The sequence below is a fragment of the Antechinus flavipes genome, chromosome 4 (genome assembly GCF_016432865.1).
Source record: "Antechinus flavipes isolate AdamAnt ecotype Samford, QLD, Australia chromosome 4, AdamAnt_v2, whole genome shotgun sequence".
Lineage (NCBI taxonomy): Eukaryota > Metazoa > Chordata > Mammalia > Dasyuromorphia > Dasyuridae > Antechinus > Antechinus flavipes.
The window spans coordinates 331,792,093-331,815,791 of record NC_067401.1 but is presented as its reverse complement, the minus strand read 5'-3'; the positions used below and the strand labels follow the sequence as shown (position 1 = coordinate 331,815,791).

Below are 23,699 nucleotides of genomic sequence, written 5' to 3'. Positions count from 1 at the left end.
CTTAAGATTCAGATTACAATATGACTTTTTGGGCAAGGTCAATATTAGAATTTGTCTTGGATAATTTTATATGTTAGAAGAGTTTTCTTTTTTCCCCCCTTGTTTTTCAATTTGAAGGAGAAAAAATGCTTATTAATTGAAATAAGGTAGTTTTTAAAAGACTATTTTCAAAAACTCAACAGGCCTCAGACCTTTCAAGTCTTGTCAAAGGAAATGGTATTTGACATTCTAAACAAATTTGCTATAGACAGACCTTTCTCTAATAAACAGATGGTATTTAGCTAGCACACAGCTCATATAAAAATAATACTCCTTGGGCAAAGATTCGTTTATCAACTTGTTCTATGTGAATGTGTTCACATGAAATTCTAACAAGATGCCAAATTAATTTTTTAAGAGAATAAAGTATTATTATTGTTCCTGTTCAATCATTTCAATAATACCTGATTCTATGTGACCCCATTTGGGGTTTTCTTGGTACAGAGACTGAAGTGATTTACAATTTCTTTTTCCAACTCATTTTACAAATAAGGAAAATAAATCAAATAGTACTAAGAGGCTTGCCCAGATCACTAAACTGTAGGTTTCTGAGGCTGGATTTTAACTCAGACTTTCCTGCCTCTAGACGTGATATTCTATTCACTGTGCCATCTTGTTGTACCAATAAGACGCTGAGAGAACTTCCGCCCAAACAAGAATCTTTAGAAATAAAGACAGGTCATAATTTACTTCAACTTCTCTTAGGACATAATCCAAATCATTCATTTTATACAATAGAAAACCAAAGTCCAAGGAGATGAAATTGTTTTGCTCATAGTCACACGTAATTGTTGAGAGGATTAAAATATAGGTTCTCTTACTCCAGAGGCTTCCTCTCATGCAAAATAGAAATGGATGATTAGTTTTTAAATAATAGGTGCTTAAGTAGCCACATGCAATGAATTACAAAGATGACTACAATAGTATTATACATTTATCCCATTTTAGGATTTAAATAACTGAAGGGAAAATATTATATGATCCCCATATGATCCCCAAATTTATATATCCAATATTTGCCTCTCTTCAGAGCTACTATTATGCAATAAGTAAGCATTTATTAAGTGTCTACATCAGGCATGGCTCTTAATGCTGGGGATACAAAAGAAGGCAAAAGAGTTCCTTCAAAGAGTTCACAATCTATGAGGGAAGATAACATGCAAACAAATACATGTAAAAAGATATGAAATAATTAATAAAAAGAAGGCACTAGAATGAAGAGGGTCTGGGGAAAACTTTCTGCATAAAATGGAATTTTAGTTAGGACTTAAAAGAATTCAGGAGATCAATAGCCATATCAGAGGAAGAAGAGTTCTAGGCATAAAGATCAGACAAAGAATACACAAAGCTGAGAGATGGATAGTCTTGTTTGTGGGATACCAGAAGGCCAGTGTCAGAGTGTGGAAGGAAAATGGAAAGGTAAGAAAGGGACTAGATTATCAAAGGCTCTGAATGCCAAAGCATTTTTTATCTGCTCTCAGAAGGAATAGATGCCATCAGAATTTATTGAGCAGAGTGGAGGTGTCAAAATCATCAGACCCATACCTTAGAAAAATCACTTTAGAAGGTCAAGTTGCACCTTGTGAACTTAACTTTCATCTGAACTGGAGTTAGAAGGAATGTTGAACATACACATACAGAGAGGATGGCATAGAATTTATTTAACTCAAAAGGGAAATAATTGATGATGTTCAAAGAGGAAAGGGGCAAATTAAAAGGATGGGTAAGAAAACAGTCAAAGTCGATATAATTGAGCATTGGAGAGGTAACTATAAAAGGGAAATTAGAAGGGAAGAAAAAATTCTGATTGTGAATAAAGATAGACTAGAGTAGATTGGGGAGAGACTTGAGTCAGGCACAACTAGCCGAAAGCTACTGCAATAATTCATGCAGACTATAATAGAAGTCTACATTAAAATGATGGCAGTGGCAGAGGAAAGAAGGAAGCATACTTTAGAAATAATAGGACTTGAGGAAAAAATAAACATTGAAAGGATTCATCGATCACCCACTGAAAGGGATCCTAAAATCAAAACACCAAGGAATATAGTGGCCAAATGCCAGAACCCTCAGATGAAAGAAAAAATATTGCAAGCGGCTAGAAAAACCCAATTCAAGTATCAAGGAGCCACAATAAGGATCACCCAGGATCTGGCAGCATCCACATTAAAAGATCGAAGGGCCTGGAATATGATATTCCGAAAGGCTAAGGAACTTGGTATGCAACCAAAAATAACTTACCCAGCGAGAATGAGCATCTTTTTCCAGGGAAGAAGATGGACATTCAACGAAGTAAGCGAATTTCATCTATTTCTGATGAAAAAACCAGAACTTAACAAAAAGTTTGATCTACAAATATAGAACTCAAGAGAAATCTAAAAAGGTAAAGATTAATCTCGGGAACTATATTTTGACTATATAGATGTATAAAGAATACATGTATACCTTGTTCTAGAAATTGATGTGGAAAGGACATTGTACCAGAAAAAGGGTAAAGTGGGGGTAGTACATCTCATGAAGAGGCATAGGAAACCTATTATATCTGAGAGAAAGAATGGAGGGGGATGAATATAGTGGGTATCTTACTGCCTTCAGAATTGGCTTTAAGTGAAAAATCTTAAGACATATTCAATCTATGGTGAAACTTCTCCCATCTCATTGAAAAGTGAGAAGGGAAAAGTGGAAAGGGAAGGAATAAGCTAAGTGGAAGGGAATACGGGAACTGGGAGGGAAAGGGGTAAGATAGGGGGAGGAACTCTAAGGCGGGGGGAGGGACACTAAAAAGGGAGGGCTGTGAGAAGCAAGGGGTGCTCACAAGCTTAATACTTGGAAGGGGGGGAAAGGGGAAAGAAGGGAGGAAAGCATAAACCAGGGTTAACAAGATGGCAAGTAATACAGAATTGGTCATTCTAACCATAAATGTGAACGGGGTAAACTCCCCCATAAAGAGGAAGCGGTTAGCAGAATGGATTAAAAGCCAGAATCCTACAATATGTTGTTTACAGGAAACACACCTGAAGTGGGGAGATACATGCAGGTTAAAGGTAAAAGGTTGGAGCAAAATCTATTATGCTTCAGGTGAAGTCAAAAAAGCAGGGGTAGCCATCCTGATCTCAGATCAAGCTAAAGCAAAAATTGACCTAATTAAAAGAGATAAGGAAGGACACTATATCTTGCTAAAGGGTAGCATGGATAATGAAGCACTATCTATATTAAACATATATGCACCAAGTGGGGTAGCATCTAAATTCTTAAAAGAGAAACTAAGAGAGCTGCAAGAAGAAATAGACAGTAAAACTATAATAGTGGGAGATCTTAACCTTGCACTCTCAGAATTAGATAAATCAAACCAGAAAATAAATAAGAAAGAAGTCAAAGAGGTAAACAGAATACTAGAAAAGCTAGATATGATAGATCTCTGGAGAAAATGTAATGGAGACAGAAAGGAATACACTTTCTTTTCAGCAGTTCATGGAACCTATACAAAAATTGACCATATATTAGGACATAAAAACCTCAAACTCAAATGTAGTAAGGCAGAAATAGTAAATGCATCCTTTTCAGACCACGATGCAATGAAAATTACATTCAACAAAAAAGCAGGGGGAAGTAGACCAAAAAATAATTGGAAACTAAATAATCTCATACTAAAGAATGATTGGGTAAAACAGCAAATCATAGACATAATTAATAACTTCACCCAAGAAAACGATAATAATGAGACATCATACCAAAATGTATGGGATGCAGCCAAAGCGGTAATAAGGGGAAATTTCATATCTCTAGAGGCCTATTTGTATAAAATAGAGAAAGAGAAGGTCAATGAATTGGGTTTGCAATTAAAAATGCTAGAAAAGGAACAAATTAAAAACCCCCAGTCAAACACTAAACTTGAAATTCTAAAAGTAAAAGGGGAGATCAATAAAATTGAAAGTAAAAAAACTATTGAATTGATTAATAAAACTAAGAGTTGGTTCTATGAAAAAACCAACAAAATAGACAAACCCTTAGTAAATCTGATTTAAAAAAGGAAAGAGGAAAATCAAATTGTTAGTCTTAAAAATGAAAAGGGAGAACTCACCACTAACGAAGAGGAAATTAGAGCAATAATTAGGAGTTACTTTGCCCAACTTTATGCCAATAAATTCGACAACTTAGATGAAATAGAAAAATACCTCCAAAAATACAGCTTGCCCAAACTAACAGAGGAAGAAGTAAATATCCTAAACAGTCCCATCTCAGAAAAAGAAATAGAACAAACTATCAATCAACTCCCTAAGAAAAAATCCCCAGGACCAGATGGATTTACATGTGAATTCTACCAAACATTTAAAGAACAATTAACTCCAATGTTATATAAACTATTTGAAAAAATAGGGATTGAAGGAGTCCTACCAAACTCCTTTTATGACACAGACATGGTACTGATACCTAAACCAGGTAGGCTGAAAACAGAGAAAGAAAATTACAGACCAATCTCCCTAATGAATATTGATGCTAAAATCTTAAATAAAATATTAGCAAAAAGATTACAGAAAATTGTCACCAGGATAATACACTATGACCAAGTAGGATTTATACCAGGAATGCAGGGCTGGTTCAATATTAGGAAAACTATTAGCATAATTGACTATATCAATAACCAAACAAACAAAAACCACATGATCATCTCAATAGATGCAGAAAAAGCATTTGATAAAATCCAACATCCATTCCTAATAAAAACACTTGAGAGCATAGGAATAAATGGACTTTTCCTTAAAATAGTCAAGAGCATATATTTAAAACCATCAGTAAGCATCATATGCAATGGGGAAAAACTGGAACCTTTCCCAGTAAGATCTGGAGTGAAGCAAGGTTGCCCACTATCACCATTATTATTTAATATCGTACTAGAAACACTAGCCTCGGCAATAAGAGTCGAGAAAGATATAAAAGGAATTAGAGTAGGCAATGAGGAAACCAAACTATCACTCTTTGCAGATGATATGATGGTATACCTAGAGAACCCCAGAGATTCTACCAAAAAGCTATTGGAAATAATTCATAATTTTAGCAAAGTAGCTGGCTACAAAATAAATCCCCATAAATCCTCAGCATTTTTATACATCACCAACAAAACCCAACAGCAAGAGATACAAAGAGAAATTCCATTCAGAATAACTGTTGATACCATAAAATATTTGGGAATCTATCTACCAAAGGAAAGTCAGGAATTATATGAGCAAAATTATAAAAAAGTCTCCACACAAATAAAGTCAGACTTAAATAATTGGAAAAATATTAAGTGCTCTTGCTTTCAGACCAGCCTTGGTCTCAGTGGAGAAATGCAGGAGGCCAGGCCAGCCACCAGGATGATTGAAGATCGAAATTCAATTCGAATTGAATTTCTCCCCTTGATTCTGAGGGCTTAAGCTCCTGTCACCAGTCCTTTGTCTATTCTGCCTCTGCCTCTCTCCAAATCAATCCTAGCTAAGGCTCCTAGCTTATATGTTCTACACTGAGTATAAACCAATCATTATATCACTAGGAAACCATTATTTTTTATAAGATTAAATCAATCATACTGAACCATGATAAACTAGATAACCATTGTCTCTATCAATTCCACTGATTTAACACCTTGTAAGAATCCTTTGTTTCAAGTTCAGAGTTCTGGCCCATAACAGGTGATAACCTAATAAATTTCAATGTTTTTTAAATAATATTTTTCAGTGAAATTTCAGTGAAATACAAGTCTGTTCATGCCCTGATACTTAATCATAATATTCTTTCTGGATTTCACTGGTTTTTGGATGAAGCTATAACTCCTATATAAGAGGGTAAAGAAAGTTTTAAATCAGAAAATATCTTCTAGCTTTTACAATTAATTGCAAAAACTTGATGTACACTTAGAAAAATTATTCTTTTGTATGAAATGATCAATAGAATTTTTAAAAAGTTACATGAAGAACAAATAAAATCTTTTCTTCAGCTTTTGACTATGTAGACAAAATGATTACTTGTCCAACTAATTTCAACAATGGTCAAAATAACAGAATTATAGATGAAATTCTCTTTATAACATATAATCTCCATATAACATTATCACAAAATGTAGATAAATATTTATGAAGTTGAATAAGATAAAGAAGTCTAAAGAAAATGAAAAGTGTCTTATTGAATAAGTGTAAAAAAAACAAAAAAACAAAAAAACAAAAAAACAAAAAAAAATATTAAGTGCTCTTGGATTGGCCGAGCGAACATAATAAAGATGACAATACTCCCTAAACTAATCTATTTATTTAGTGCTATACCAATCAGACTTCCAAGAAAATATTTTATTGATCTAGAAAAAATAACAACAAAATTCATATGGAACAATAAAAAGTCGAGAATCTCAAGGGAACTAATGAAAAAAAAATCAAATGAAGGTGGCCTAGCTGTACCTGATCTAAAACTATATTATAAAGCAGCAGTCACCAAAACCATTTGGTATTGGCTAAGAAATAGATTAGTGGATCAGTGGAAAAGGCTAGGCTCACAAGACAGAATAGTCAATTATAGCAATCTAGTGTTTGACAAACCCAAAGCCCCTAACTTCTGGGAAAAGAATTCATTATTTGATAAAAACTGCTGGGATAATTGGAAATTAGTATGGCAGAAATTAGGCATGGACCCACACTTAACACCATATACCAAGATAAGATCAAAATGGGTCTATGACCTAGGCATAAAGAACGAGATTATAAATAAATTAGAGGAACATAGAATAGTTTATCTCTCAGACTTGTGGAGGAGAAAGAAATTTGTGACCAAAGATGAGCTAGAGACCATTACTGATCACAGAATAGAAAATTTCGATTACATCAAATTAAAAAGCCTTTGTACAAATAAAACTAATGCAAACAAGATTAGAAGGGAAGCAACAAACTGGGAAAACATTTTCACAGTTAAAGATTCTGATAAAGGCCTCATTTCCAAAATATATAGAGAACTGACTCAAATTTATAAGAAATCAAGCCATTCTCCAATTGATAAATGGTCAAAGGATATGAACAGACAATTTTCAGAGGATGAGATTGAAACTATTACCACTCATATGAAAGAGTGTTCCAAATCATTATTGATCAGAGAAATGCAAATTAAGACAACTCTGAGATACCACTACACACCTGTCAGATTGGCTAAGATGACAGGAAAAAATAATGATGAATGTTGGAGGGGATGCGGGAAAACTGGGACACTAATGCATTGTTGGTGGAGTTGTGAACGAATCCAACCATTCTGGAGAGCAATCTGGAATTATGCCCAAAAAATTATCAAAATGTGCATATCCTTTGATCCAGCAGTGTTTCTATTGGGCTTATATCCCAAAGAAATACTAAAGAAGGGAAAGGGACCTGTATGTGCCAAAATGTTTGTAGCAGCCCTGTTTGTAGTGGCTAGAAACTGGAAAATGAATGGATGCCCATCAATTGGAGAATGGCTGGGTAAATTGTGGTATATGAATGTTATGGAATATTATTGTTCTGTAAGAAATGACCAGCAGGATGAATACAGAGAGGCTTGGAGAGACCTACATGAACTGATGCTAAGTGAAATGAGCAGAACCAGGAGATCATTATACACTTCGACAACGATATTGTATGAGGACATATTTTGATGGAAGTGGATTTCTTTGACAAAGAGACCTGAGTTTCAATTGATAAATGACGGACAAAAGCAGCTACACCCAAAGAAAGCACACTGGGAAACGAATGTGAACTATCTGCATTTTTGTTTTTCTTCCCGGATTATTTATACCTTCTGAATCCAATTCTCCCTACGCAACAAGAGAACTGTTCGGTTCTGCAAACATATATTGTATCTAGGATATACTGCAATATATCCAACATATAAAGGACTGCTTGCCATCTAGGGGAGGGGGTGGAGGGAGGGAGGGGAAAAAAAAAATCGGAACAGAAATGAGTGTCAATATAATGTAATTATTAAATAAAAAAATTAAAAAAAAAAAAAAAAAAAAAAGAAATGATAGGACTTGCCAACCGCAATATAAGGGGGTGAGAGGTACTGAGAAATCCAGGATAACTTCTAGAGTTCTGAGCTAAAGAGACTTAAAAGATAGTAATACCCCAGGAAAGAGGATTTAGGAGGGAAAAATAACAAGTTTCATTTTGGAACTTCTTCAATTAAATATTGAGTTTACAATATTTAATGAACATCTAGTTCAAGATTTCTGAAGGCAATTTGAGATGTATTACAACCTGTCATATGGCCATCTCAAACTGGATAAATTGATCTCAAACTCCACATCTCCCAAATAACTCATTACCTTTCTTTCCAAATCTTCTTCTTTTCCAAAAATCCCCCCTTTTTTTCTTTACTGTCAAACCGATCAGACTGTGTTACTTAAGAGCAGAGACAGGGGTTTTGCCTTTCTTTGATTGCCCAGCCCTTACTACAGCAGCTGGAAAACAATAAGTATGTTACAAATACTTATCAAAATAACTGACAGAAAAAAGTAGTTATTACTTAGGGGGACAAAGACTTTTGTAATCTCTTTAAGTAACACGAATTTATGAAAGTATTGCTTGTTCCAAATTTTTCTCTTGTCATTTGTTGATTAACAAGTGTTCAAAATTTGTTTGATATGTAGGTTTATTTTGTCTCTTGCTTTGCTCTTCCTGCCATCTGCTGTATATCTCTGGACTTATTCAGAACTTAACCACTCCAGTTAGTACTACAGTAGTAGCATAGTACATGTATGAGTAAAGAAAAATCAATGCAGATATCTTTAACACTAGCTTCAGTTTGGTAAAGAGAAAGTTAAAAGCACTGGCTTCAAAAAAGTTTTTTTAATTACAAATGAGGTTCTCATGCTTTTTTTTTTTTTTTTTTTTAGCCAAAAACAGAATAAAAATAGCAGTTTGTACATTTAAAAAAATACCTTTAGACTGTTATTTTTTTTAATCCATTAATAGATAGAATTTTAACCATTGGCATATATAGATAGATATAGATATATAATGCCTTATGTTTACATAGCTCTTCAAATGTTTTCCTAATATCAACAAGCCTGAAAGGTTAATATTACAGCCCCACTTTACAAATGAAAAAAATGAAGACAACAAAAGTTAAGTGACTTGTTTAGCATCACATACCTACTATGTGTCTGAGAGTAGATTTGAACTCAGTTCTTCCTTATTAAAGGTTCACCATGCTATCTACAATACTACTTACAGAAAAGTTCTAGACATATTACTACTATGAAATGCAATGAGCATCAAACCATGATATAAATATTAATGATATGCAACCATGTCATAGTGAATAGAGAGATGGAGTTAAAGTCAAGAACACCCAGGAGAAACAGTCATCTCAAACACAGATAATGTGTCCATAGAAAAGTCCCTTAACTTAATAATATCCTAGAAATCTCTTCTAAGACTATAAATCGCAAAACAGATACAAAACTATACTGATTCAGAGAACTGCCATATAAAGAAGTTTCTTTATACAAATAAAGTAATAAGTCTAGATCATTTGCTTAAAAAAAAATCCATAGAAATTTTTAAAATTCAGAAACTGGAAATTTAGAAAAAGCTTTTTTTTTTTCCTTTTTAATTACTGGACCATTAGTTTCATATGTAACATTAATTTTAATTCTCCTTAATTTATTGCCATATTGATATTATTATAATCTTTCCAAAAATACTGTCCATAAAATTTTATGTACACACACACAAAAATTATATGCTGAAAAATAATAGTAATTACAGACACACTCATTTTCTTTAAGGCAGATATAGGGAAAAAAGCAAAAAAACTGAATCATTTGACTAATGTGGGAGGTACATGATTTTACTTTTTGTCATGGAAGGTACATGATTTTACTTCTTTTCAAGATCTTTGATTACACTCACATTTTTTAAGTCCTTAATACTAGATATAAGCTAAAATAAACTTACCCTTTACGATCATTATATCTTCTATTCAGTCTGTCCCACTTAGCATTCAACTGGGTCAGTCTATCTCCAATCTGAATAGCTTCAGGTCCAGAGACTTCAAGTATAACATCGGGCTGCTTCTCATGAATAGCTGCAATCTGTTCCCCGAGTTTGTCCAGGAGATCTTTGATGTTCTATAAACAAAATGTCAAAAGAGACCTGGTTTTGGATACCATCTCCAATAATTATTACATTAGCTATATGACCTTGGATAAGTAATTTAACCTCTCAAATCTCAGGATCTTCAACTGTGAGATCAGAATAATAACAGGTGTAGCACCTACTTCCCAGAACTGCTGGAAGATCAAATAAAATAATGTTTATAAAGTGCATTGTAAGTTTTAAAATACTGTAGAAGTTTTGGCTATTATATTACAATAGTTTTCTCTTTACTTATAAAAACATGATAGAGACTTATTAAACAGTAAATTCACTAGGAACTATTTTTTGTCTTCACATCTTCTGCAACTAGCACAGTACCTTGCACATGGTATATTCATAATAAATGTTGAACAGTAAGGGTTTTGTTTTAGAGTGGGCCACTTAAAGATAAAAGGCTCCAAAAAATTGTCCTGCATATATCACAGCTATACATCATGAAGATACCCAGCCCAATATGTGCTTTGTAAGTCCCATTTATATATAATTGTTTTCTTCAGTCAGTTTTTGTACTCCTTTTCCAAGCTATTTAGTGTCTCTTCCATACCTGTTATTTCTTTTCCCAATTTTTCCTCTACCTCTCTTATTTGACTTTTAAAATCCTTAATGAACCTTTCCAAGAAGGCCCTTTTACTTAATTATTGGCATGTTGTTCACCATATCAGACTATGAGATCCATTAGAAATTCTGTGTTTTATCATTCTTTTTATGTATATGTATAAATGTATATATATGCTCAAACTTTTTAAAAAATGTCTACTACATAGAAGCTATTAATGATTCTAACTGACTGAAAACTGTGTCTAAAATAGACACGAGTTATATTCGCTTCTGATAAATAATTTCTCAGTCTTTGGGGATTCTATCATTATCAAATTATTACCTACTGATGTTTTTATTTTCATCTTAATTTTAGTATAACTCAAATAGATAAGGTAAAATTCAAAACAAAATGGAAAAATTAAAAACATATAATGGAAGAACAAATGAATGAAGATGTGAACTCCAAATAAATATGGTATCAAGAAGGTAGTAGCAACTGGAACATATTGTGGCCACTGTATAAAATGATAAGTTTCATTCTTAGAGGAAATTGCATGTTATTATTAGTGTTTATGTTAAGTCTTTAGAAGACTGCATAAATTATTAGGTGGCCTTTGGTTAAGCACCTCCTTTAAAGGTGGGAAGAGGTGGCAAACAAGTGAACTTCCAAAAGGAAAGGTGTTAAAGCCATAAGCTAATTCGTATCAGGTGTCTGAAAGCACAACTTGGCAGAAAATGCAAGAAGAGAGGTCACCTCTAAAAGAATAAGAGAAAGGACATTGGTTTCAGATACTGCCAGAGGACACATATTAAGCCAGACCCTTTCCAGAAGAATCAAGGCATTTAAAGAGCTAGAGTGGTACTATTCAGACTGAAATGGGGACAATGTTAACATCTACAAATTATAAGGCTACTCAAATCTGGATGTAGGCTATTAGAGAATAAATCTGAGCTCTGCCAGTTTATTGTTTTCTTTTGTTCTGTGAGTTGCAAATTCTTAAAAAAAAATCCATTTCCCCTTTGTCCTTCGGGTGCTAGTAAAATACTTTATTTAGAAACCCAATCTGCATCTTAGATCAACTAAGAAGAAAAGGGATTTGTCAAAATCTAGGTCAAGAAACCTGGCACAATTAAAAGTGTCACCAGAGGTCATGTTAGGACAGCTGGCAAAGGTAAAGGGATCATTATACCTATAGCTCAAGGACACTAACTTAGATTGTAAACATAAAGATTGTAAACATCAGATAAGGCAATCAGAAGTTCAGTTTTTCAGGCACAATCCACTACTGTTCTGTCTGGGGTTTTCACTAAATTAGCCAAGATATCAATCCTTAGGGTAACAAGTTTCAAAACCAACTTAACTAGCACAATCTCCCTCACCACCCCAAAAAATTAGCCATATTGTTATATTGGAGCATATGTGACTAACCATTTCTTATTTGAGCTACATAAGATGTAATTGTTTCTTGATTTAAGCTAAAGGCAATGGGTAACATCTGGCTAAATGAAGTTTCAGAAAATCAAAGACTCCTATTAAAATGAATTATTAAAATTAAAATGAAATGGATATAAAAAGAACCACTTTTAAATAGAGGAGTTAAATACAAGACTGAGATTGAGTCAGGCATGATGCAGGCATAAATGTAGAGATACGTACAGAAGCAAGCCACAATCATTTGAGATTAGTTCTGAATCCTATTGCATTAAATAAATGCACCAACAAATCATAACAATCAACACACTACTTCCAAAAGAGGGAAAAATAAGGCCTCCAACCACATATTTCTGCTTCAACTCTCTGAAATCAGTTTTATATTATATCTCTCCAAAAACTCAAGAACAATCAGCAAAATAAACAGGGGAAATATGAAACTGTAGCCTAAGTTTCAGAGAACAAAACCCAGGTTTTGGTTTTAGCTCACCAATTGATCCATTCTGTATTTTAATCTATGTTACATTTAATTTCTCTTCCAAAAAATAAAAAAAAAAGCTGTACAGTCAGTGTCTTGAGCCTTATGACAATGTTGTCCTCAAAGGTATGCTTTAAGATCATGTTACATTTGGGGACTATGCAATTGAGTTAAGAAGCCATTTCAGTTTAAAAACAAAACACTCACAAAAATTCCTTAACTAAGCCACAGATCACTTCTCTTAGATTAAATTCTATATAACTAATTCTAATTCAAATCTAATTCTAATTCAAATCTAATCTAATTCAAATAAGCAGAAAGCATTCCAAAAAGTAAAACTTATTAGAAAATTAGTTCTGATACTATAAAGAGAAGCCTCATGGCAGAGTGGATAGTCTTAGTGAGAGTTGATATCTGGATTCAAGTCTCACCCTGAATACAGATCAGCTATGTAAAACTGAAAAAGTCACTTAAATCCCATGCCCTGGCACCCCCTAAGACTTTAAGTTACAAAGTCAGTTTTGATTTGCATTGCAGGGGGTTTCCTCAAGAGTCCCCATACCAATAAAATAATCATTTTTCTCTCCTCCCACTCAATATAGTACAGATACCCACAGAAACAGTAGCAGGTAGAATTTAGAAAGAAGCAGCTGTGGTCAGTAACCTTAGAGACCCATTGAAATGAACTACTACCATTTTTTAAAAAAAGATCATACTATATACAAAGCATAAAAGGAATGAATGAATAAGAGGGGGAATTAGTAAGAAAGCAAATTAGATGCTCATGCATGTGGAATCAAGCTTTTATATATTCAGCTGTACGAAATCATTAATGTTAGTGTTTTTAAAGTATAGATAATATTACTATTAGAGGGGTAGATAGGAGGGAAGCATAGTGTATATACCATTTTAAAACCAAGTAAAATCAAAAATACAACAAAATCATAAGTAAAAGAAACAGATGAAATGATCAATTATTGGTAAAGAATAATATTCAAAGAAATTAAGATATATGTCCATATATATTTTTGCTATATATGGACATGCATATATGTGAGTATGCTATATACACACATATAAAATTGATTGAGGCAATAGTTAATATGCTCTCTTACCTCGTCAAGGGGATGGTTCATATATCCAACCTGTGCAAAAATTTACTGACATTAAAATTTCTTTGCTCTGTATTTAATACATTGAATTTTAAAAATTAGATTAAAAAATCTTCTTAATGGAAGAAAGCTTTAATTTGTGTAAATAATAATGTAATCTCTAGTATCCCACATTGCTGGAAAGACTAGATTAGAAGTTAAGAAGTATGGATTCCAGACCTAGTTCTACCTCTGACTAGCTATGGATTAAATAAACTCAGTTTTCTTTCATGCCTATAATTACATGACTAAAAACCTTCCTGATGATTTTGCTTTGAATTTGTAGTTTTTCATATGATGTGCTACTGAATGCTAACAAGTATGAAAAATAATACATTTCACTCCAGTTCTTGCTATTGTTATAAATGAATTCTGTAGTGATTTCTTTACAATGATCACCATCTTTATTTCTTCCCTGTAATCTCTCCAATGAAAACATGAATTCCATTCCCAGGAGGCCCAGTTTTTATCTGATTTTGCCTAGAACACGTTTTCCACATCTATTTCCAAACATCTCTTTTCAGGCTACTACATGTTCCTCACACAACATAGTCATAATTTTTTTCTTCTTCTTTATGTGTTGCTTTCTCTTATTAGTCTTTACATTACTTAAACAAAGGGACTGTTCCATTTATTTTTAAGACATCCCAGCATTTAACACTGTGTCAAGGACATAAAAATGTTTAATAAATGTCTTAATGTTATTATAGTTTTAAATGTCCCTTATTATCTATTTGACTTTTAATTCATCTCTTAGTTTGCTCATCTGTAAACAGGAATAGAATATCTCAAAGGGTGACTATAGTAATACAAGTGAATTACATATGTAACCTGCTTTGGAGATCTTAAAGTGTCATAAAATTTTAACTCATTATTAAATTAACTCATTTACTTCATTAAAATTTTAATCATTACCAATGTATAATACTTTTTTAGAAAATTCATGAAAAATAGAGCAATAATTTCCAGCTAATCATAAATTCATTAAATAATTCATAAAAGAACTATTTTCTATATTAAAAAACTCAAAATGCTTCTAACACATCCATACAAAAATTTCCTTACAGTGTTATCCAAATAACTGTCAACCCTGCAATTATGAGAGTTAATATTATATAGGACATTTCTCTATCAACTGACTAGCAATTGCATTTGGCAGGTTCATTCATCTGCAAAGGTTTATAAAGTTTGTGTATATAAATAATGTTTCATCTATAAAATTTTAAGAAGTATAACATTATTTACATAGAAGAGATAGGCAGGTTTATTATACCACTTTTTTTTGGATGCCATTTTATTACGCTGCAGATTAAATAATAAGTGTCCACTTAAACAGAGTGTCATCTTAATAAGTCATTTTATGGCTTCTCTTTAAATATAATGTTGAAATTTACCTTCAATGAATTTTCCTGCAAAGAAAATCGTTTATAAATGCCAGTGTTGAGATCTGGAGAATTGAATAACAGTTCAACATCCGCCATGGAAAGTAAAACTTTGTTAATTTCAGCAAGATAATCGAGAGGCAGAGGTGCTGATTTAATTCCAGATGGACAATGATCAACTGTTACTCTTTGCTGAACAGGGCTTGCCTGCAGAAAGAAAAGAAATATATTAAATGCATACTAACCTAAAGGGAAAACATTGTATACATATGTTCCAAAAAACTAACAAAAAAATCTGACTTTTAAGTTCCTACAATGTAGTAGGCACTGTGCTAAGTGTACAAAATAAAATAAAACAAACTATATTCACAAGAAGCTTACATTCTATCAAACCAAAATGGTGGTATGCAAAACACATTAACAATTTAAAAACAATATATTTAACAAAAAGCAAAATGTTAGAAATATAGACCTATTGATAAAATCAACACTGCATATACAAATACCCTAATATTAAGTACCCTAGTATTAAAAATTTGCACTGTTGCAAAGTAACAATCTTATTTCTGTATTAATTTGAAAGAGTACAAAACAGAATGTAAATATTACTATACTGCCCACTCAAGTACATTTGAAAATGAAAACTTGCTTCCATCATTCCCCATTTTTAATCCAACTTATAAAACTTTTCAAACCCTTCAATAATACTTTGCCAAAAATGTAATATACTTTAGTATGGCTTTAGATAAATTCCTTAACTACCTTTCTTTAGAAATTATTACTATAAAAGAGAAACTGAGAATGGTAAAACAGATTTTTAACTTTTCTAACAATTCCTCCCTCAAATAACTTTTCTTTTGATGTCAGCATCACACAAATAAAATCAGGGTGGACAGATCATTGGGTTGTTTTTTCTTCTTTAAAAGAAAAAAAGTTTTTCAGGTAGTAGAACGCTCCTCTCTGTGCACTTCTCTGTTTCATCAAGAAACTCTGAGGTTGAATTCCTTTTCGTAGGTGTATCTGGTGGGGTCTCTAATACAAGGAAGGCTACATAAAACTTCCCAATGGATTATGACAACTGCCTTTCCCTTTTCTTACATTTGGCTTTCTGTAATTGAAAATTTGAAATTTGAGTTGAAAATTTATTAATTCATATTGCCTCCAAAGGAAGTATAGTAGAGCAAGACAAAAGGATAAAGGTAAAATCAATTTTCTATCATCTTTCCATTTATACCTACTGCTTTCCTAAACAACTTCTTAAAACTGGGAAAAGTATGATTTGGAGGACAAATCCAGTCCATATTTTTATATGGCCTATAAGTAAACCGAATGTTAGTGAAAAGACTCCACAAAAAGAGGTAGCAGGAGGAATTGGGCCTTCAAGCAATAATAATTTGGCCACTACTAGTCAATATTCTACTAAAATAACATTCAAAATCATCTTCCCATGCTTCTTCACTTCTATACCTTAACAACATAATCCCCTAATATCAGGAAAGTCTTCACCAACCCCTGTACCAGCTGAAAGTCTAATCTTACTTTAAAGCTATGAGCAAATAAATACTATCTTTTCATGAACTCTTCCCTAATCCCAGATAGAAATTGCTCCTTTAGGAAAGTGCAGGATCAGAGAACACCATAAAAACACCAATCACAAGAGGTAGAAAAAATAGGAACATAAAACAAACAAAAAGAAATTAACAGTAGAAAGTTACGACCAAAGTCACTCAGTAAGAAAATACAAATAGAAACTCTGTTTAAAATAACTATAGACAATATAAAAATCTCCATAATCTACCTACCAAGATAAAGTGAGATGCTTATATGAACATAACTACATTAAAATACTTTTCACACAAATAAACCTATTTCTAAACAATTAGATATTAATTACTCATGGGTAGGCTGAGATAATTCCACCTAAATAATTTATTCAGTGACATTCATTAAACTATCAAAAATATTTTTTAAGGACAGAAGAAATAATAACAAAATTCATCTGGAAGAACAAAAACTCAAGAGAATCAATGAAAAATGTAGAGGGTGATTTAGTTGTAAGATCTCAAATTCGATTATAAAGCTATAATTATCAAAACAATATGGTACTGGTTAAGAAATAAACTGGTGGATAAATGAAATAGATCAGGTAGAAATTACATATAATAAATGACCATAACCATCCTACTATGTAATAAACTCAAAGATCCTAGCTTCTAGAACAAAAATACATCATTTGACAAAAACTGTAGGGAACACTAGAAAACAGTATGGCAGAAATTAGGTATGGATCGGCATCTCACATCATATACCAAGATAAAGTCAAAATGAGTATATGACTTTATACGTAAAAGATGATACCATGAGAAAATTAAGACACCATGGAATAATTTAACTGTCAGATCTATGGATAAAGGAAGAATTTAGCACCAAAGAAAATATAAAATAGCTAATTTTATCCATTTTTGCATAAACAAACCCAATGCAACTAAAATTATAAGTAAAGAAGAAAATTGGGAGAAACTTTCTCAAGTATCTTTGACAAAGGTCTCATTTTTCAAACATATCAACAATTGAGTCACAATTTTGTAAAGAGAGATGACTAGCAATTTATAAGAATACAAGTCATCCTTCAATTGATAAAATGGCTGAAGAATATGAACATTTTCCAAAAGAAGAAATCAAAACTATCTATAGACATGAAAAAATGCTCTAAATCACTACTGATTAGAAGAATGTTTAAATAGTTTAAAACAACTCTAAGGTACCATATCTAATATCTATCATATTGGCTAATAAGAGGGAAAAGGAAAATGATCTATACTGGAAGGGATGTGAAAAAACTGAGACAGTAATACACTGCTGAAGTTGTAAATTGATCCAACTCATTCTGGAAAGCAATTTGAAACTCTACCCAATGGGCTGTAAAATTATGCATATATTTTGAACCAGCAATACCACCGCTAGAGGTTTGTATTCCAAAGATAAAGGACTTATTTGTACAAAAATATTTATAGCAATTCTTTTTATGGTGACTAAGAAAAAGAAAATGCTTGTGTTCTATTACTCCCCTATAGACAAAGTTGGTTGAACAAACTGAATAGAAATGTTGAACACGGAGGAATATCACCAGAGGCAAACAAAAAAGTAGGCTTACTTTTAACTGTGGTGAACAAATATTACCCTTCTTTTTCATTGACCCTTTTGTATTTCTGGTTTGTTTGTTTTTTAAGTGACTTTAAACTAGTAATCCTACTTCTGAGTATTATTCAAAATAGGTTAAGAAGAAAAAGGTCTCATATGTATCCAAATATTTATAATAGCACTATTTTCTAGTAGAAAAAAAAAAAGTGGTGCTAGAAAAAATGAGTGCTTTGCAACTTAGAAAAGGCCCTACAACCTATGGCATTTAAGTAGAGTAGAAAACAACTGTGCTATATAGGAAGAAGTTAGAGAACTGATGCAAAATATAATAAAAAGAACCAAAAAAAAAAAAAAAAAACCAAGACTATAAAATGAATAAACTAAACCTATGCTGAAACACTCTGATCAATTGTTATTATTCAATCTTGATCCATGAAATCTATTTTCTTTCTCCACAAAAGAAATTGGAAACAATAGATACAAAGCATGGTATGCTATCATACAGAATTATATTACAAAGTGGAGAAAGCATACTGGGCAATGATTATGGTGTAAAAGTAAGAAATCCAAAAGTATTCAAATAGTTATAGGCTTTAGTTAATAATTAAAATATTAATAAATACCACCACCACCCTTAAAAAGGATACATAGTTTCAATAATAGATGATTTAACAGATCTATGTAATTCAGGTATTCATTCAAACTCTCAAGACAAATAATCATAGAATAAGGTCCAAGATTTAGACCTAGAAGGCATCTTATATGTCATCTAGTTCAATTATCTCATTTTACAGATGAATAAATCAAGGTAGAAGAAGATAAAATTAGCTGATCAAAGTCACAGAGTTTTTAAATAGAAAATACAGATTTTCAGTCCAGTTCCTTTGATTTCAAATGCAGTATTCCTGCCATTAGACCAAACAATCAATGAGACCTATGTTGCATCCCCAATATTTTATATCAATCAAACAGAAAATAATGCTGAATTCACATATTACATATCAAGAAATGTGGCTTTGTATGTATGAGTGTATATATGTGTTTGTATATATTTCAGTTCAGAAGTGGATATGAGTATTAAAATTAAAAATATATTTCTTTCATTTATTCAAAAATCTGAACAAGAGAAAAATCTTCATCACTGATATAATAGTATATAAGCTTAAAAGTACCTGCCAGAATATTTTACCTTGAATTTTATTTATTTATATTATATTATATATATGTCAATTTTCTTTCTTTTTTTTTTAATTCCAAGGCAAAAGGGGAGATAAGAGTAATAACATAAGCAGTTGAGAGAATATATGATTTTAAGAAACAGAATCCATGTTCATAGCTTTTTTAAGTCACAAACTAGAATTACAGCTGGAAGAATCCAAAATAACCTAACCTCCAAAATAGTACAACCTCAAGTTATATTTAAAGAAAATTGAGGCCCAAAGAGATTGAGTGATTTGACCCAACATTACAGAAAAAATAAATCAGAGAAAGAAGATTCAGTCAAGTTCACTGAATCTCAGTTCACTTTTATTTATCAAATACTACATTGTTCCAGCCTTCAATTTTCTTTGTGAACAAGTCATTTGGAAGTTCAAGTATTTCATTTGTAAAATAAGAGGGTTAGATCAAATTAGCACTAAAGTCTCAACTGCTTTTAGATCTCTAGTACTCTGAATAATTTAAAGATACAGATTTTAACCTCTGCAATATTTTCACCTGGCAGAATACATTAATTATGACCTAATACAGAGGTCATCTCCTTCAGGAAATAATTGTCCCTAGCTAAGCCAGAAGGATAGTAAGCATAAGATTCAATAATCTCCTACCATACATGTACTTGGAATGGAGTTAATTAACTGGTTATTTCTCCTTCTACTGTGACTAAATGGTGGCAGATTTATTTTCAAGGATAATTACGAAAAAAATCTACACTAGTGTTTCAGGTAAGAACTATTATTCTATAGAACGTATACAAAGGTTTATTTAAAATGAAACTGAAGCTCTAATCTCACCATTCTAGAGGATTTCAAAGTTTTGAGATACAAATCCAAAGATGATATAATGGCGTCAATTTTTGCTACACAAATAAAGTTCCATATTAAACTTAAGTCAAATTTATTAAGTCTGCTACTGTTTCTATTCATACTTTAAAAACAATTTAGATGAGAACAATTTTTATTTAATATGTTGACAGAGGCTCCAAATAGCTCTTTCTCACAGTCATCAATCAAAATGTCCTCGAAGATCTTATCCAGCTATTACCTTCTGGTAATTTATTTTTGAAGAAGATTCGTAATATAAAGGATCATAATATATTTTAGGTTTTATTATTTATATAAGGCAGTAAGAATTATATAATAGTTTTTGGATTAGGGAAATAATTCAGTGCATTTATGAAAGAGGAAAATTTATAAGGAACCCAAGTCAGAAAAAGTCAGAGGAAAATTTATAATGTCAGAGCATTTTAATAAATAGTAGAAACATGACACATAACAGGTACTTTTAAATTGTTACTGATGGACTTAGGCAATGTCCTTCTTTTTATGCAGCAGATGTCATATTAAAGGAGATCCAGAAAAGGAAAATTTGTGTCGATTCAGATATAGTTTAAATGCACTTCAGAAAATGAACAGTGGAAACTAATAAAGCAAATAGAATGCAAAAATTGTAAAACTTTAATTTACCAGTTTTTGTTTTTTGTTTGGATGTTGAAAAGGCCAGGATTCAAAGACCTGGAGCTGAAATACAATTCTACTTATTCATAAAGTGACTTTAGGGGAAACTCATTTAACCTCTTTGGCAAATAAATGGTGACATGGGGTTGGAGCTTAAAGGTAAGATTATGACTGGATATGTAAATCTTAGAATTATCTCCTAGAGCAGATAAGCTAAACTCATAAAATCTGAGGGATTTACAAAAAGAAAATATAGAGGGAAAAAAAAGCCTTCAACAGAATCACAGGGAACATTCACAGTTTGGGTGTAAATTAGGAATGAGGAGTCAGCAAAGGACACACACCAGTACATAGCAGTGTCATAAAAAACCCAAAAAGGAAAGAGAACCAACTGGAAAAAGGAAATGTTTATCAAATAGAAAATGGCTGAAACAAAATTAATATCTATATGAATAAAATAACATTTGTATCATAAGAAATGATGAAATACATGACAAAAACAACAACAACAACAACAACATCGTGGAGAGTGCAGTACACAAAAATATTTATAATGGGAGCAGTTAGATGGCACAATAAATGGAGTACTGGTCTTGAAGTTGGGAGAACTTGAGTTCAAATTTGACCTCAGATACTTAATGTTTGCTGGCTGTGTGATCCTGGGCAAGTTACTTTAACTCAATTGCCTCACCAAAAAAAATTTTTTTGTAATAAAAATATTGAACAACTTTAAAAAAGATAAATCTGATGAATACAAATCCTGATAGGTGATACTGAGAATGCAAAATAAGACACAGTCTTTTAGGAAGTTATCTTACTTGATTATACATTATTTGTCACAGATGTTTTCTTTTTTCTCTTTCTTTATTTTAACTCAATGGTACAGGAAGGAACAGAAAAAGAAAATTATTTTTGCCAAACATTTTAAAGAGAGATGACTAATAATTTTGGAGAGGATAGATCTAGTTGAGTCAAATTAAGTTCAAAGTCAGCAAGAATTGAACAGTAAGGAGGATGTGGAAAAGTGAATATAGACAACTTTTTACAAGCAATTTGGCTATGAAAGGAAAACGAAACAGAACAGTAGTTTAAGGGGATATATTCAAGGATTTTTAAGAACTGGTGAGACAGGTTCATTTGAAAGTTGTAGGGAAGGAAATCATTGCTAGAAAGCAGTTCAAAACTCAAAATTAGTTAAAATAACTAAGGATGTAATCTGCTAGAAATGATGTGAGGAAAAAGGATCAATTTCATATGCTTAAGTATTGGCTTTGCAAAAAAGGGTCATCTCTGTCAAAAACTAAGGGAAAGAAAGAAGAGGGGGAAAATGTCAAGGATTTCTGTGATGAAAATAGAAGAAGAAATTTAATTCAAATGATTTCAATTTATTCAGTTAACTAACTCAAGGTTGTCAAGTAAAGGCTGGGAAGGAGAGGACAATCTCAGGCTCAAAAAGGAAGAGATTAAGAAAATAAAAATATTGAACCATACATAATTATAGCTGTCTTTTTCAAAGAACTATTACCTATAATGTGAAACTATTCTCCGCAAAGCATGGTCCAAACAAGGGAAGGAATAGTTTATAAATTCTCACACCACTCTGGTTCTCCTCATTTATTCCTTATCAGAATGATTTATATTTTTAGGTAGTCTATATTACAAAAACATTTCCCTATATTTATAATATTCACATCAAGTTCATATGACTCTCAATCTTTTTATGTAAATTCAAGTAAGTTAATATTAGTACAAACTGCAATGTCAAAACTATATCCCATTCTAGATATTTAATGTAAAATGATATAAAATCCATATATACAAAGGAAGTTAATATTACAGTCTGTAAACATCTCTTACTATGCAAATTGGAATGAGAGCTCTTTAGGGTTAAAAAAAAAAAACACCTCGCTTTTACTCAAATACTGCTTCAGTCTGAAACTCATACTATTGAAAATACTACCCTGAAAAATCAGTTGGGATTTGAAGACTAATTATACACTTAAGAAAATTCCCCCATAAAAAAGATATAAAAACTAACCAAGCTGAAGAGATTTCCCAAAGTTCCAACTGTAATAACTGACATTTGATTTTTTCCTACAATTTTGATCTATTCTGGAAGCCTATGACAAGAAAATTCAGATACCCTAGTATCAGAAAGCTGCCTCAAAAGCATGAAAACTATTTTACTAAACCTCAGACTCTTAAAAGCTCATTAAGTATTACCATCAGGATAAAATACAAAAGAAAAGAAGATACACACACACATATATTTACATATACACATACATTACATATAGATATACACACATAATTTGGCTAGAAAAATAATGACTAGATGGTAGAGAAAAGCCAAGAAGTTGCCAGAGCTCTCTCCAGTTTCCTTCAGAGATATTAAATCAAATGTTTAAACAAATTCTGGAGTAAGAGAATTCACCAAAAGATGGGAGTAAAATAATTTTCCAGCCTAGAAAGATTTCAGGAAAGGTCTTTCTCACTTGGGTAAAAGAGTAGTGCAACCCAATGTAGCCAGGGTGTGAGCAAGTCAGGGAGAGGCCCTTAGCTACACCAGAGATAAGCAACCATGACCCCTCAATTCTGACTCAGCAGGCCAAGAACACAGCAGATATGAGGTCTTCAGCCCCAAAGCAAAAGGTAAATTGCCAGCCTCAGGACCTAAGCACAATAGCCACAACTAGGCTGGGGTCACCTC

The 23,699-nt window shown here is 32.2% G+C and overlaps 1 protein-coding gene across 1 annotated transcript in view; it reads right to left on the bottom strand.

Annotated features, from left to right (window-relative positions):
* The window catches only part of UTRN (utrophin), a 559,804-nt gene that overhangs the window by 345,591 nt on the left and 190,514 nt on the right, over window positions 1–23,699 (bottom strand). The window contains exons 39-41 of the mRNA XM_051997902.1: window positions 15,186–15,380; window positions 13,756–13,785; window positions 9,990–10,162 (exon numbers count right to left, since the gene is read on the bottom strand). Coding sequence (XP_051853862.1) covers window positions 9,990–10,162; window positions 13,756–13,785; window positions 15,186–15,380 — 398 coding nt within the window. The remainder of the gene's footprint in view (window positions 1–9,989; window positions 10,163–13,755; window positions 13,786–15,185; window positions 15,381–23,699) is intronic.